This window comes from Dipodomys merriami, unplaced genomic scaffold (genome assembly GCF_024711535.1).
Source record: "Dipodomys merriami isolate MVZ:Mamm:240054 unplaced genomic scaffold, mDipMer1.0.p SCAF_1, whole genome shotgun sequence".
NCBI lineage: Eukaryota > Metazoa > Chordata > Mammalia > Rodentia > Heteromyidae > Dipodomys > Dipodomys merriami.
Window position 1 is genome coordinate 574883 of NW_027202270.1, and position 15060 is coordinate 589942.

The 15060-nt window shown below is 64.6% G+C and overlaps 1 protein-coding gene across 1 annotated transcript in view; it reads right to left on the reverse strand.

Moving 5' to 3' along the window:
- Sned1 (sushi, nidogen and EGF like domains 1) overlaps window positions 1-15060 on the reverse strand; it is a 61131-nt gene that overhangs the window by 26269 nt on the left and 19802 nt on the right. Inside the window, exons 4-12 of the mRNA XM_070002271.1 lie at window positions 14468-14630; window positions 11219-11344; window positions 10934-11047; window positions 8506-8619; window positions 7641-7754; window positions 6282-6407; window positions 6039-6143; window positions 5788-5901; window positions 5019-5138 (exon numbers count right to left, since the gene is read on the reverse strand). Of these exons, the coding sequence (XP_069858372.1) occupies window positions 5019-5138; window positions 5788-5901; window positions 6039-6143; window positions 6282-6407; window positions 7641-7754; window positions 8506-8619; window positions 10934-11047; window positions 11219-11344; window positions 14468-14630 (1096 nt within the window). The remainder of the gene's footprint in view (window positions 1-5018; window positions 5139-5787; window positions 5902-6038; window positions 6144-6281; window positions 6408-7640; window positions 7755-8505; window positions 8620-10933; window positions 11048-11218; window positions 11345-14467; window positions 14631-15060) is intronic.

Consider the following 15060-nt stretch of genomic DNA (forward strand, 5'->3'; position numbering starts at 1 on the left):
CTTCCAGTTCTCTGCCACCAGGAGGTCTCAGCAGCGAGGCCGGAACTGGCGCCCGGCGGCTCACACCTGTAACCCTACCTGCGCAGGAGGCTGAGATCTGAGGGTCCTGGTTCAAAGCCAGTCTGGGCAGAAAGCCCCAGTGAGACTCTTATCTCCAATGAACCACTCAAAAACTGGAAGTGGAGCTGTAGAGACCTAGCCTTGAACAAAAAGCTCAAGGACAACACCCACACCCTGAGTTCAAGCCCCACAACTGACACACAAAAAAAGCGTGAACTGAGTTAGTACGTCAGACATGCTGGTCCTACAGCCTTCACAGGGTCCCTGGGGCTGCGGGTCCCCGTCTCCTCCATCGTGGGGTGGGGAGACGGTGCGGCAGGAGGTAGCCTGCCCCTCTTCTCCCCCACCCTCTACCCAGGAAGTCTCACGGGTTCCAAGCCCACCACGCCTCCCCGAGAGCAGCCTTCTGTGGCTGGTGCCTCTCGGGCTGCATCCGGGCTTCAGCACCAGGGAGGCTGGTGCTGTTTCTGCAGTGGACACAGAACCGTGGAGACAGGGACGCCGGGAAGCCAGCCGGCAGCTGTCACCTCCTGGAAGCCAGGGCTGGCGCCCTCGGGGAGTGCAGGACTGGAGTGCAAGGTCACCCCCAAGACACCGGGAGTCTCAGTGCAGGAGCTCCCAGCGGCTGAAGGCCAGGCCCAGGGGCACTGAAGACAGCCACTGTTGACAAGTATTTGGGGTAGAATCCTTCATATTCCGAGTGGCTAAGTGTGGCAGGCTGTGTGTGCACTCCGTGGTGTCTAAGTGTGGCAGGCTGTGTGTGTGCTGTGTGGTGTCTAAGTGTGGCAGGCTGTGTGTGTACTCCGTGGTGTCTAGTGTGGCAGGCTGTGTGTGTGCACTCCGTGGTGTCTAAGTGTGTCAGGCTGTGTGTGCACTCCGTGGTGTCTAGTGTGGCAGGCTGTGCGTGCACTGTGTGGTGTCTAAGTGTGTCAGGCTGTGTGTGCACTGCGTGGTGTCTAAGTGTGGCAGGCTGTGTGTGCACTGTGTGGTGTCTAAGTGTGGCAGGCTGTGTGTGCACTGCGTGGTGTCTAAGTGTGTCAGGCTGTGTGTGTACTCCGTGGTGTCTAAGTGTGTCAGGCTGTGTGTACACTCAGTGGTGTCTAAGTGTGTCAGGCTGTGTGTGCACTGTGTGGTGTCTAAGTGTGGCAGGCTGTGTGTGTGTACTCCGTGGTGTCTAAGTATGGCAGGCTGTGTGTGTGTACTCCGTGGTGTCTAAGTGTGTCAGGCTGTGTGTGCACTGTGTGGTGTCTAAGTGTGTCAGGCTGTGTCTGTGCACTGTGTGGTGTCTAAGTGTGGCAGGCTGTGTGTGCACTGTGTGGTGTCTAAGTGTGGCAGGCTGTGTGTGCACTGTGTGGTGTCTAAGTGTGGCAGGCTGTGTGTGCACTGTGTGGTGTCTAAGTGTGTCAGGCTGTGTGTGCACTGTGTGGTGTCTAAGTGTGGCAGGCTGTGTGTGCACTGTGTGGTGTCTAAGTGTGTCAGGCTGTGTGTGCACTCCGTGGTGTCTAAGTGTGTCAGGCTGTGTGTGCACTGTGTGGTGTCTAAGTGTGTCAGGCTGTGTGTGTGCACTGTGTGGTGTCTAAGTGTGGCAGGCTGTGTGTGCACTGTGTGGTGTCTAAGTGTGGCAGGCTGTGTGTGCACTCCGTGGTGTCTAAGTGTGGCAGGCTGTGTGTGCACTGTGTGGTGTCTAAGTGTGTCAGGCTGTGTGTGCACTGTGTGGTGTCTAAGTGTGTCAGGCTGTGTGTGTACTGTGTGGTGTCTAAGTGTGTCAGGCTGTGTGTGTGCACTGTGTGGTGTCTAAGTGTGTCAGGCTGTGTGTGTGCACTCCGTGGTGTCTAAGTGTGGCAGGCTGTGTGTGTACTCCGTGGTGTCTAAGTGTGTCAGGCTGTGTGTACACTCCGTGGTGTCTAAGTGTGGCAGGCTGTGTGTGTGTACTCCGTGGTGTCTAAGTATGGCAGGCTGTGTGTGTGTACTCCGTGGTGTCTAAGTGTGTCAGGCTGTGTGTGCACTGTGTGGTGTCTAAGTGTGTCAGGCTGTGTCTGTGCACTGTGTGGTGTCTAAGTGTGGCAGGCTGTGTGTGCACTGTGTGGTGTCTAAGTGTGGCAGGCTGTGTGTGCACTGTGTGGTGTCTAAGTGTGTCAGGCTGTGTGTGCACTGTGTGGTGTCTAAGTGTGGCAGGCTGTGTGTGCACTGTGTGGTGTCTAAGTGTGTCAGGCTGTGTGTGCACTCCGTGGTGTCTAAGTGTGTCAGGCTGTGTGTGTGCACTGTGTGGTGTCTAAGTGTGGCAGGCTGTGTGTGCACTGTGTGGTGTCTAAGTGTGGCAGGCTGTGTGTGCACTCCGTGGTGTCTAAGTGTGGCAGGCTGTGTGTGCACTGTGTGGTGTCTAAGTGTGTCAGGCTGTGTGTGCACTGTGTGGTGTCTAAGTGTGTCAGGCTGTGTGTGTACTGTGTGGTGTCTAAGTGTGTCAGGCTGTGTGTGTGCACTGTGTGGTGTCTAAGTGTGTCAGGCTGTGTGTGTGCACTCCGTGGTGTCTAAGTGTGGCAGGCTGTGTGTGTACTGTGTGGTGTCTAAGTGTGTCAGGCTGTGTGTGTGCACTGTGTGGTGTCTAAGTGTGTCAGGCTGTGTGTGTGCACTCCGTGGTGTCTAAGTGTGTCAGGCTGTGTGTGTGCACTGTGTGGTGTCTAAGTGTGGCAGGCTGTGTGTGCGCTCCGTGGTGTCTAAGTGTGGCAGGCTGTGTGTGCACTGTGTGGTGTCTAAGTGTGTCAGGCTGTGTGTGTGCACTGTGTGGTGTCTAAGTGTGGCAGGCTGTGTGTGTACTCCGTGGTGTCTAAGTGTGGCAGGCTGTGTGTGCACTCCGTGGTGTCTGTGTGGCAGGCTGTGTGTGCACTGTGTGGTGTCTAAGTGTGGCAGGCTGTGTGTGCACTGTGTGGTGTCTAAGTGTGTCAGGCTGTGTGTGTGCACTGTGTGGTGTCTAAGTGTGGCAGGCTGTGTGTGCACTGTGTGGTGTCTAAGTGTGTCAGGCTGTGTGTGTGCACTGTGTGGTGTCTAAGTGTGGCAGGCTGTGTGTGCACTCCGTGGTGTCTAAGTGTGGCAGGCTGTGTGTGCACTGCGTGGTGTCTAAGTGTGGCAGGCTGTGTGTGCACTGTGTGGTGTCTAAGTGTGTCAGGCTGTGTGTGCACTGTGTGGTGTCTAAGTGTGTCAGGCTGTGTGTGTACTGTGTGGTGTCTAAGTGTGTCAGGCTGTGTGTGTGCACTGTGTGGTGTCTAAGTGTGTCAGGCTGTGTGTGTGTACTCCGTGGTGTCTAAGTGTGGCAGGCTGTGTGTGTACTGTGTGGTGTCTAAGTGTGTCAGGCTGTGTGTGCGCTCCGTGGTGTCTAAGTGTGTCAGGCTGTGTGTGCACTGCGTGGTGTCTAAGTGTGTCAGGCTGTGTGTGCGCTCCGTGGTGTCTAAGTGTGTCAGGCTGTGTGTGCACTGTGTGGTGTCTAAGTGTGGCAGGCTGTGTGTGTACTGTGTGGTGTCTAAGTGTGGCAGGCTGTGTGTGCACTGTGTGGTGTCTAAGTGTGGCAGGCTGTGTGTGTGCACTGTGTGGTGTCTAAGTGTGGCAGGCTGTGTGTGTACTGTGTGGTGAATAAGTGTGGCAGGCTGTGTGTGCACTCCGTGGTGTCTAAGTGTGGCAGGCCGTGTGTGTGCACTGCGTGGTGTCTAAGTGTGGCAGGCTGTGTGTGCACTCCGTGGTGTCTAAGTGTGTCAGGCTGTGTGTGCACTGTGTGGTGTCTAAGTGTGGCAGGCCGTGTGTGTGCACTGTGTGGTGTCTAAGTGTGGCAGGCTGTGTGTGTGTACTCCGTGGTGTCTAAGTATGGCAGGCTGTGTGTGTGCAGTGTGTGGTGTCTAAGTGTGTCAGGCTGTGTGTGCACTCCATGGTGTCTAGTGTGGCAGGCTGTGTGTGCACTGCGTGGTGAATAAGTGTGGCAGGCTGTGTGTGCACTCCGTGGTGTCTAAGTGTGGCAGGCTGTGTGTGCACTGCGTGGTGTCTAAGTGTGGCAGGCCGTGTGTGCACTGCGTGGTGAATAAGTGTGGCAGGCTGTGTGTGCGCTCCGTGGTGTCTAAGTGTGGCAGGCTGTGTGTGCACTCCATGGTGTCTAAGTGTGTCAGGCTGTGTGTGCACTGCGTGGTGAATAAGTGTGGCAGGCCGTGTGTGCACTGCGTGGTGTCTAAGTGTGGCAGGCTGTGTGTGCACTGCGTGGTGTCTAGTGTGTCAGGCTGTGTGTGCACTGCGTGGTGAATAAGTGTGGCAGGCTGTGTGTGCACTCCGTGGTGTCTAGGTGTGGTAGGCCGTGTGTGCACTGCGTGGTGAATAAGTGTGGCAGGCCGTGTGTGCACTGCGTGGTGAATAAGTGTGGCAGGCTGTGTGTGCGCTCCGTGGTGTCTAAGTGTGGCAGGCTGTGTGTGCACTCCATGGTGTCTAAGTGTGTCAGGCTGTGTGTGCACTGCGTGGTGAATAAGTGTGGCAGGCCGTGTGTGCACTGCGTGGTGTCTAAGTGTGGCAGGCTGTGTGTGCACTGCGTGGTGTCTAGTGTGTCAGGCTGTGTGTGCACTGCGTGGTGAATAAGTGTGGCAGGCTGTGTGTGCACTGCGTGGTGAATAAGTGTGGCAGGCCGTGTGTGCACTGCGTGGTGAATAAGTGTGGCAGGCTGTCCCTGCCCAGGTTGGCCTCTCAAGTCCACGCCCCACCAGCCCAAGGCCACCCACTCAGTAGCACGCCCACCTACCTCAGGCCACGCCTCTGAAGAGCAGTCTGCCCCTGACCACGCCCAGCACCTGCCCAAAGGCCACGCCCCTCAAACAGACCACACCCTGGCACTCATCAGACCACGCCCCAGCTCCTGCCCACGGCCATTTCCGGTGAAGGCCCTGCTCACTTGGGTCATCCCCTCCACAGCCCCCCTTCCCCCCCGCCCCCACCTTTCTCGCAGTGCCGGCCCTGGAACCCGCGCCGGCACTCGCAGGTGTAGGAGTCCTCGTGGGCCATGCAGGAGCCTCCATTGAAGCAGGGGTCCGAGTCGCAGGGTGAGGAGGGCAGGGCTGCGGGGGCAGAGGGCGGTCCTGGAGCCTGTGCCTGCCAGGCTCACCCTGCCGTCCTGTCTGGAACCAAGGCCACTTAGGACTCGCTCCTGGGCGCCGGCCTCACTCCTGTGGGCTCTGCAGCGCCGGGGCCCAGCCTGCCTCGCCCTGCCGCCCCCAGGAGGTAGAAGGCTCTCCTCCCCCGACGGGCAATGGCACTCATGACACGTGGTGCGTGCGTGCGTGCACATGCGCATGACGGTCCTGGAGCCTGGACTAGGGCCTGGACACTGTCCCTGAGACTTTTGCTCAAGGCTGGCACTCTACAACTTGAGCTACAGCTTCAGTTTTGGCTGTGTGTGTGTGTGTGTGTGTGTGTGTTTAACTGGAGATAAGAATCTCCAGACCAGAACTTTCCTGACCAGGCTGGCTTTGAACCATCATCCTCAGCTCTCAGTCTTGAGTAGCTGGGATTACAGGGGTGAGCACCGGTGCTGGGCTACACGTTAAGCGTGCACCCGGTCTTTGTCACCGGGCTGCCCCTCTCAGGAGTGGAGGGGACCCCTGCTGCGTTACCCGTGAGGCAGGTGGAGCCCCCCCCCCCCCGAGCGAGCACCCGCCCGGCCGGCCTCCCCCAGGCCGTCCCTGGCCACAGGTGCCCACCACTCACAGTGGCTGGCGTTGTGGTCAGTGTGGCAGACGCACAGGTAGCTCCCTCCATACTCCATGCAGTAGCCTCCGTCCGGGCACTGGGTGTTCAAGTTGCAGGGCAGCGCTGTGACCTCTGGAGAGGAAGACGCCCTCGGATCCCTCTCAGCCCCGGGCCCCGCCTCCCGTGAAGCCCCAGGGCCCCCGCGGCTCCACCCCACCTAGGGCGGGAGGGGTAGGGAGGGAAGAGCCCCGCCCCACCCCAGCACCCACCAAATTCACACAGGAGCCCAAAGAACCCCGGGGGGCACTGGCAGAGGGTGACGTTGGCGCCCGGGCACCGGCCGCCATTCCGGCACTGGCAGTCGTGCGGGGTTCCTGTGAGGAGGGCAGGAGTGGGCTGTGGGGTGCGCACCGTCCTCACCACCCCGCCCCGGCCCGCAGCCCCACAAACCCCGCGCACACAGGCCGCGGGCCTGCCTGGCGGCCCCCTCCCCGGACACAGCCCCCACGCACGCTCCACGCAGTCCAGGCCCATGAAGCCTTCGGGACACTCGCACACGTAGCCCTGGTCCGCGTCCACGCAGGTGCCCCCATTCTGACAAGGGGCGGAGAGGCAGGCCGCGGGCACGGGGGGTCGCGCTGCAGGGAGACCACGGCCAGCAGAGCTGGGGACCATGCTCTGCAGCAGAGCAGCGTCTGCAAGCCCAGCCCCCACCCAGGGCCCTCCCTGTGCCCAGCCCCCGCCCAGGGCCCTCCCTGTGCCCAGTGCCCTCCCTGTGCCCAGCCCCCGCCCAGCGCCCTCCCTGTGCCCAGCCCCCACCCAGGGCCCTCCCTGTGCCCAGTGCCCTCCCTGTGCCCAGCCCCCGCCCAGCGCCCTCCCTGTGCCCAGCCCCCACCCAGGGCCCTCCCTGTGCCCAGTGCCCTCCCTGTGCCCAGCCCCCGCCCAGGGCCCTCCCTGTGCCCAGCCCCCGCCCAGGGCCCTCCCTGTGCCCAGGGCCCTCCCTGTGCCCAGCCCCCGCCCAGGGCCCTCCCTGTGCCCAGCCCCCACCCAGGGCCCTCCCTGTGCCCAGTGCCCTCCCTGTGCCCAGCCCCCGCCCAGGGCCCTCCCTGTGCCCAGCCCCCGCCCAGGGCCCTCCCTGTGCCCAGGGCCCTCCCTGTGCCCAGGGCCCTCCCTGTGCCCAGCCCCCGCCCAGGGCCCTCCCTGTGCCCAGGGCCCTCCCTGTGCCCAGTGCCCTCCCAGCGCCCTCCCTGTGCCCAGCCCCCGCCCAGGGCCCTCCCTGTGCCCAGCCCCCGCCCAGGGCCCTCCCTGTGCCCAGTGCCCGCCCAGCGCCCTCCCTGTGCCCAGCGCCCTCCCTGTGCCCAGTGCCCGCCCAGCGCCCTCCCTGTGCCCAGCGCCCTCCCTGTGCCCAGTGCCCGCCCAGCGCCCTCCCTGTGCCCAGGGCCCTCCCTGTGCCCTCCCTGTGCCCTCCCTGTGCCCAGCGCCCTCCCTGTGCCCAGTGCCCTCCCAGCGCCCTCCCTGTGCCCAGTGCCCTCCCAGTGCCCTCCCTGTGCCCAGTGCCCTCCCAGCGCCCTCCCTGTGCCCAGTGCCCTCCCAGCGCCCTCCCTGTGCCCAGTGCCCTCCCAGCGCCCTCCCTGTGCCCAGCCCCCGCCCAGGGCCCTCTCTGTGCCCAGGGCCCTCCCAGCGCCCTCCCTGTGCCCAGTGCCCTCCCAGCGCCCTCCCTGTGCCCAGTGCCCTCCCAGGGCCCTCCCTGTGCCCAGTGCCCTCCCAGCGCCCTCCCTGTGCCCAGTGCCCTCCCAGCGCCCTCCCTGTGCCCAGCCCCGCAGCTTGTGCTCCCCCGCCTGCGCAGGTGGACACCGGCCGGCAGCGGCTACCTGTCTCGCAGCGCGGGCCCTGGAAGAGCTCTGCGCACATGCAGGTGTAGTTCCCCACCAGGTCCACACAGGAGCCTCCGTTCAGGCAGGGATCCGAGCTGCACTCATCCAGGTCTGAGGCGGCAGACGCAGGGTTTAAGCAGGGCGCCCACCCTGCAGCCACAGCTGGCCGGGGCCCTCCCCTCAGCCCTCCCCACAGCCCCCCCGCCCCGCCCCTGCGGCCCTCCCCAGCCCGCCACCCCGCGGCCCTCCCCAGCCCTCCCCGGCCCTCCCCAGCCTGCCCCCCCACGGCCCTCCCCGGCCCTCCCTGCAGCCTCCCCCCCACACGGCCCTCCCCAGCCCGCCCCCCGCGGCCCTTCCCACAGCCCTTCCCGCCCCCGTGGCCTCCCCAGCCCGCCTCCCCCCCAGCCCTTCCCGCCCTGCCCCCCGCGGCCCTCCCCACAGCCCTTCCCGCCCCGCCCCCGCGGCCCCCCCCCCGCAGCCTCCCCCCCGCCCCCCCCAGCCTCCCCCCGCCCCCCCGCAGCCTCCCCACCCCGCCCCCCCGCAGCCCTCCCTCTGCCCCCCGCGGCCCTCCCCCCGCCCCCCCCACGGCCCACTCACCCGTCTCACAGGCCGCTCCTGTGAACCCAGCCTGGCACACACACGCCGCAGAGCCGCCCTCCCCAGCCCTCCCCCCCAGCCCTCCCCCCGCCCCCCGCGGCCCTCCCCCCGCCCCCCCCCACGGCCCACTCACCCGTCTCACAGGCCGCTCCTGTGAACCCAGCCTGGCACACACACGCCGCAGAGCCGCCCTCCCCAGCCCTCCCCCCCAGCCCTCCCCCCGCCCCCCGCGGCCCTCCCCCCGCCCCCCCCACGGCCCACTCACCCGTCTCACAGGCCGCTCCTGTGAACCCAGCCTGGCACACACACGCCGCAGAGCCGCCCTCTGCCTGGCACTGGCCGCCGTTCTGACATACCTTGTGGTCACACGGGGACTGGGCTACAGCAGCAAGCGGACAGGACAGTGGATTCCAGGCTGCAGCTGCTGCCGGGCAGTGGCGCCCGACGATCCCCACCGAGTCCCACCCGAGTCCCGCGGCATCTGGAGTTGTTGCTCAGGAGTGGGGACTCCCGGCTGTCTCCGGAGGAGGACTGTGGGGAGGAGGCCCAGCCCGGGCAGCTGGCTGTCCACGGAGCCATCGGAACTGGACCCAGCCCGGCGCACCTGGGGTGGTGGCTTCGGACCAGGTCCAGCCAGAGTGCAGCGCCCACCCTGGAGCCTCTCTCCACAGGCCCCGTGTCCTGCCCGGCCAACGCCTCGCAGGTGGCCAGGCTGAGGAAGGCCCCAGGGCCCCTCCAGGCTTTGCAGGTAGGCAGCCGCAGGCGGACCCTGAAACAGCTCCCACTCACCACAGGCCCAGCACCGCCCGGCTTGAGCTAGGGACTTGCGGGTGAGGAGGCCCCGCATCTGCCCGAGGAAAAGCTCCTCTGCACAGAATGTCCTCCAAGACTGGGGGGTGGGGGATGGGCTGGGACTAAAGCAGTGTCCCGTCACACTGGATAACAAGGAGTCACTGCAGTGTCAGCATCGAGCTGAGAGGAAGGGGCAGCTGGAAGTTCTGCTTTCCCCTTTGAAATGATGTGGCCTTCCCACTTCTCCTGTAGAATTTTATCTAGGTTTTTGTGGTGATGGTTGTTGTGTGTGTGCCGTTCCTGGTGCTTGAATTCAGGGCCTGGTTGCTGTCTTTGAGCTTTCTTTTGTTCAAAGCTCTACCACTTGAGTCGCAGACCCACTTTCAGCTTATTTGGTGCCTAATTGGATGTAAGTCTCACAGATTTTCCTATCTGGGCTGGCTTCAAACCACAATCCTTAACTTTCAGCCTCCTGAGGAGCTGGAAGTACAGACATAAGCCATTAGCCCCCAGCTTTTTAATGCATTTTTTTTTGGTCGGTCGTGGGGCTTGAACTCTGAGCCTGGGCGCTGTCTCTGCGTTCAGCTCAAGGAGAGCGCTCTTCCACTTGAGCCACAGCGCCACTTCAGGTTTTCGAATGGTTTATTGGAGATTAGAGTCTCTAGGACTTTCCTGCCCAGGCTGGCTTTAACTGTGATCCTCAGATCTCAGCCTCCTGGGTAGCTAGGATGACAGGTGTGAGCCACCAGTGCCTGGCTAATGCATTTTTATGTAAGCCATTTGCTGTCATTCAATCAACTATAGTTCTCCCTAGCAAAACGTGTGTGTACTTAAATTAAATATGTAGCTTTCTATGGCCATGAGCCTCTGACAGGAAATGTGTCTCCACACGGAGATGTCAGCATTGCTGCCGTGTGAGTACACTTGAATTACAACGATCTGTCACACATTCTGTAAATGTCTGTTGGGGGGGGGGGGTGTGTCTGGCTGAGCCACTCTGACATGAAGGGCTCCCATTAGTGCCCCATGATGAGACTGGGGACTGCAGGGGTGAGTGCGAGGGGTCTGTGGTGCTGGCCAAAGGACAGGAGTGTGGGGCTGAGTGGATCTGACGGCTGCCGAAGCGGAAGAGCGGGGCTCTGAGGGCTCAGGCAGAGGCCTGGAAGCCTCTGTGCCGGTGATGACGGCAGCCATCGGGTGCAGGGGAGGGGCTGTGGACAGCGGTGGGCGGGCGCCCCAGGCAGGGGAGGGGCTGGGCGCCCCAGGCAGGGGAGGGGCTGTGGACAGCGGTGGGCGGGCGCCCCAGGCAGGGGAGGGGCTGGGCGCCCCAGGCAGGGGAGGGGCTGTGGACAGCGGTGGGCGGGCGCCCCAGGCAGGGGAGGGGCTGTGGACAGCGGTGGGCGGGCGCCCCAGGCAGGGGAGGGGCTGTGGACAGCGGTGGGCGGGCGCCCCAGGCAGGGGAGGGGCTGGGCGCCCCAGGCAGGGGAGGGAGGGGCTGGGCACCCGGCTGTGTGGAGGAGCAGCTGGCTCCAGGGCAGCAGCCAGGTAGAGGGTGGCAGAGAATGTTCTCCATACACACCGTGCCTCTCCTCACCCCAGCCACCGGCATGTGGGCTCTTGCTCAGGCCCGGCGGCCGGCTGGCTTGGACCTGGCCCGGACCAGGTCCCAGGCACCAGCTTCGCCCTTGATCCACTGCCTGGGCCTGGGCAGCCCTGAGCACGGCTCACAGCCACGAGACGGCCCGTCCCTAGTGCCTGCCCCCACGCCCCACCCCGGTCTCTCCTCCAGAGTCGACTCCACTGCCTCTCCCCGCTGGCCTCTCTGGCCTCTGCCCAACCTCGGCCTCACCCATCGGTGTGGTGCTGCCCTGCGGCGGGTCACGGGCCCGGCTGGCTCTCACCTGACTCACAGGTGGGCCCCCTGAAGCCCTCTGGACACTGGCAGGTGAAGCTGTTGACGCCGTGGGTGCAAATCCCGCCGTTCTGACATGGGTGGGAGGTGCACTCGTTCACGTCTGAAACACGGGCGGGAGGCTGGGTTGGGGCCTGCCGGGGCCTCCGGCAGAGGCGAGGGCAGATAAGAGAATGCTGAGCTAGAAGCCGCAGCGGTGGTGGCAGAGTCCACCGCCAGGACCCACGGCGTGGGGTCCTCGGCCTTCCCCAGCCCCCGCGCGGCGGCGACTCACCCAGCTGGCACCTCCGGCCCGTGAAGCCGGCGCGGCAGGAGCAGGTGTAGGAGGGGCTGCCGGTGACGCAGTCATCGATGCACTGGCCACCGTTCAGGCACGGGTGCAGGGTGAGGCACACCGAGGCTGCAGGCACAGGGGGAGCGGAGCCTCGCGCCACGTCCCCCAGGGCACCGGCAGAGCTGCAGCCTCCTCTCCTCCCCCTGACCACGGGGTCCGCCCAGGGACCATGCTGTGGGCCACCCGCGCCCCAGGGCCTCCTCCCGGGTTCTGTGAGGGAGCCTGGCACCATGGGTGTGGCTGCCGCCTCCGGACACAGCACTGCCTGCCAGGCCCCGCCTCCTTCCCACGGAGCCGCTAAGATCACCCTGGAACGGGAGTCCGGCAGGCAGGCTGTCTGGGAGGCCGGCCCTCGCCTGGTTGTGGCTGCTCCCTGCAGTCTCAATCCCTCTTCTGGTATGGCCTGGGGCTCTGGGAAGAAGCCCTCCGCACGGGGATAGGCCCAAGGACTAGCTGGGCTCTTCTCGGGTTTAACTTGCTGGCTCACAGCATGTAGCTCTGCCTGGAACCTGGCCTGGCCACACCCGCACCTCGCTTCTCAGCCCAGGCTCCTGGCACCCGGCCCAAAGCGATACCTGGCTGGCCAGCGGCATCCTGACCCTCAAACCACCATGCAAGCCCAGGTCCCTGGGGTGCCTCCGGCTTTCTACTCCCTGGCTGAGTCAGGCCGGGGCCAATGGGTTGCCCGAAGTGTGCCCAGCTGTCCTGGAAAGAGGCCCCTCTCCAGGTTTCTCTCCTAGCCACCCGGTGGGCTTAGTCCAAAACGCTCCAGGAGCCTCCGGCTCCGTGCTCTTCTTGCTCCCTCCCCGCCTGTGGAGCTTCAGCTCTCCCTCTCCTCCCTTCCCACCCAGGGTGAGCACCCACCACTGCCTGTGTGTGCAGGCACCAGACTCTCCCTCTTCCCCACGGTGCTCACGCTACCCGACTCTCCCTCTTCCCCACGGTGCTCACGCGTGCCTGACTCTCCATCTTCCCCACGGTGCTCACACGTGCCTGACTCTCCCTCTTCCCCACGGTGCACACGCGTGCCCGACTCTCCCTCTTCCCCACGGTGCTCACACGTGCCCGACTCTCTCTCTTCCCCACGGTGCACACGCTACCCGACTCTCCCTCTTCCCCATGGTGCACACGCTACCCAACTCTCCCTCTTCCCCACGGTGCACATGTGTGCCTGACTCTCCCTCTTCCCCACGGTGCTCATGCGTGCCCGACTCTCTCTCTTCCCCACGGTGCTCACGCGTGCCCGACTCTCTCTCTTCCCCACGGTGCTCACGCGTGCCCGACTCTCTCTCTTCCCCACGGTGCTCACACTACCCGACTCTCCCTCTTCCCCACGGTGCTCACGCATGCCCGACTCTCTCTCTTCCCCACGGTGCTCACGCGTGCCCGACTCTCCATCTTCCCCACGGTGCTCACGCGTGCCCGACTCTCCCTCTTCCCCACGGTGCACATGTGTGCCCGACTCTCCATCTTCCCCACGGTGCACATGTGTGCCCGACTCTCCATCTTCCCCACGGTGCACACGCGTGCCCGACTCTCTCTCTTCCCCACGGTGCTCACACGTGCCCGACTCTCCCTCTTCCCCACGGTGCTCACGCGTGCCCGACTCTCCCTCTTCCCCACGGTGCTCACGCTACCCGACTCTCCATCTTCCCCACGGTGCTCACGCGTGCCCGACTCTCCCTCTTCCCCACGGTGCTCACGTGTGCCCGACTCTCCCTCTTCCCCACGGTGCTCACGTGTGCCTGACTCTCCCTCTTCCCCACGGTGCACACGTGTGCCCGACTCTCCATCTTCCCCACGGTGCACACGTGTGCCTGACTCTCCCTCTTCCCCACGGTGCTCACGCGTGCCCGACTCTCTCTCTTCCCCACAGTGCTCACGCGTGCCCGACTCTCCATCTTCCCCACGGTGCTCACGCGTGCCCGACTCTCCATCTTCCCCACAGTGCACATGCGTGCCCGACTCTCCATTTTCCCCACGGTGCACACGCGTGCCCGACTCTCCATCTTCCCCACGGTGCTCACGTGTGCCCGACTCTCCATCTTCCCCACGGTGCACATGCGTGCCCGACTCTCCCTCTTCCCCACGGTGCACATGCGTGCCCGACTCTCCCTCTTCCCCACAGTGCTCACGTGTGCCTGACTCTCCATCTTCCCCACGGTGCACATGCGTGCCCGACTCTCCCTCTTCCCCACGGTGCACACGCGTGCCCGACTCTCCATCTTCCCCACGGTGCTCACGCGTGCCCGACTCTCCCTCTTCCCCACGGTGCTCACGTGTGCCCAACTCTCCCTCTTCCCCACAGTGCTCACGCTACCCGACTCTCCCTCTTCCCCACGGTGCACACGCGTGCCCGACTCTCCATCTTCCCCACGGTGCACATGCGTGCCCGACTCTCCCTCTTCCCCACGGTGCTCACGTGTGCCCGACTCTCCCTCTTCCCCACAGTGCACATGCGTGCCCGACTCTCCCTCTTCCCCACGGTGCTCACGCGTGCCCGACTCTCTCTCTTCCCCACGGTGCTCACGTGTGCCCGACTCTCCCTCTTCCCCACAGTGCTCACGTGTGCCCGACTCTCCCTCTTCCCCACAGTGCTCACGTGTGCCCGACTCTCCATCTTCCCCACAGTACACATGCGTGCCCGACTCTCCCTCTTCCCCACGGTGCACACGCGTGCCCGACTCTCCATCTTCCCCACGGTGAACACACGTGCCCGACTCTCCCTCTTCCCCATGGTGCACATGTGTGCCCGACTCTCCCTCTTCCCCACGGTGCACACGCGTGCCCGACTCTCCATCTTCCCCACGGTGCTCACACGTGCCTGACTCTCTTCCCCGCAGTGCTCACGTGTGCCCGACTCTCCCTCTTCCCCACGGTGTTGCGCGTGCCCGACTCTCCCTCTGTCATGTTCAGGCTCGGCAGGGCTTGTGGTGAGCATGTCAGAGCAGCCATCAGTCACTATGCATCAGCCCCGAGGCAAGTTTGGGGGCCCTGTGAGTCCCTGGGAGCCAGCTCCCCAGTTCCCCAGCTGCCTGCCCTGCTCAGGGCCCCGGACCTGTCCCCGTGCGAGCAGCCGGGTCTGTGGGACACGGAGGTGGCAGAGCCGCTGCCCTTCCTCCTCCCCAGCGCCTGAGCTCCGCCCCCGCCCCCTCCTACCACCCCCGCCCAGCCTGGTGGTCCTCTTACTTGTGTGGGCGCAGCCCCCCACGCGCACCTGGGCATCATCGATTCTGAACGCCCAGCGCCCGGGCACGCCCACGTTGGTGGTGCTCTCCACGTCAGCCATGTCCGCAGTGCGGGAGCCGGGGATGTTGAAGTAGCGCTGCCCGTCGCCCGCGTTGAAGCCTGCCTGGGGTGGGGACAGCCGTGGGCACGGGCTCCTGCAGGGCCGACACCCTCCCCGGCCTCCCCGGGAGGTGAGGGCAGAGGCCGCGGGACGGCCTTGCCCCTACGCTGCTGACATCAGGATGGGCCCATTGGGGCCTGACTGCAGCCCCGGTTCCTCCAGCCAGGCCCTGTCCCCTCCCCACGCCCCACTGATGGGAGGGGGGCGAAGGGGGGCATCTGGACCTCCCGGGGCAAAGGCCACTGGGCGGGAGGCGGGGTCAGAGGCGGGGCGGGGCGGGAGCTTCCTTTTGCGGCTGCTAAGCAGGGAAGCCCAGCCCTGGAGGCCGGCCAGGCGTCAGGGGCTTCAGCGGGCTTTGGGCTGAGGGTGTTTGTGGGATGGGCAGAGCCAGGCCCCAGTGACAGGGGCTGGTGTGACCTCACCCTGCCCTGGA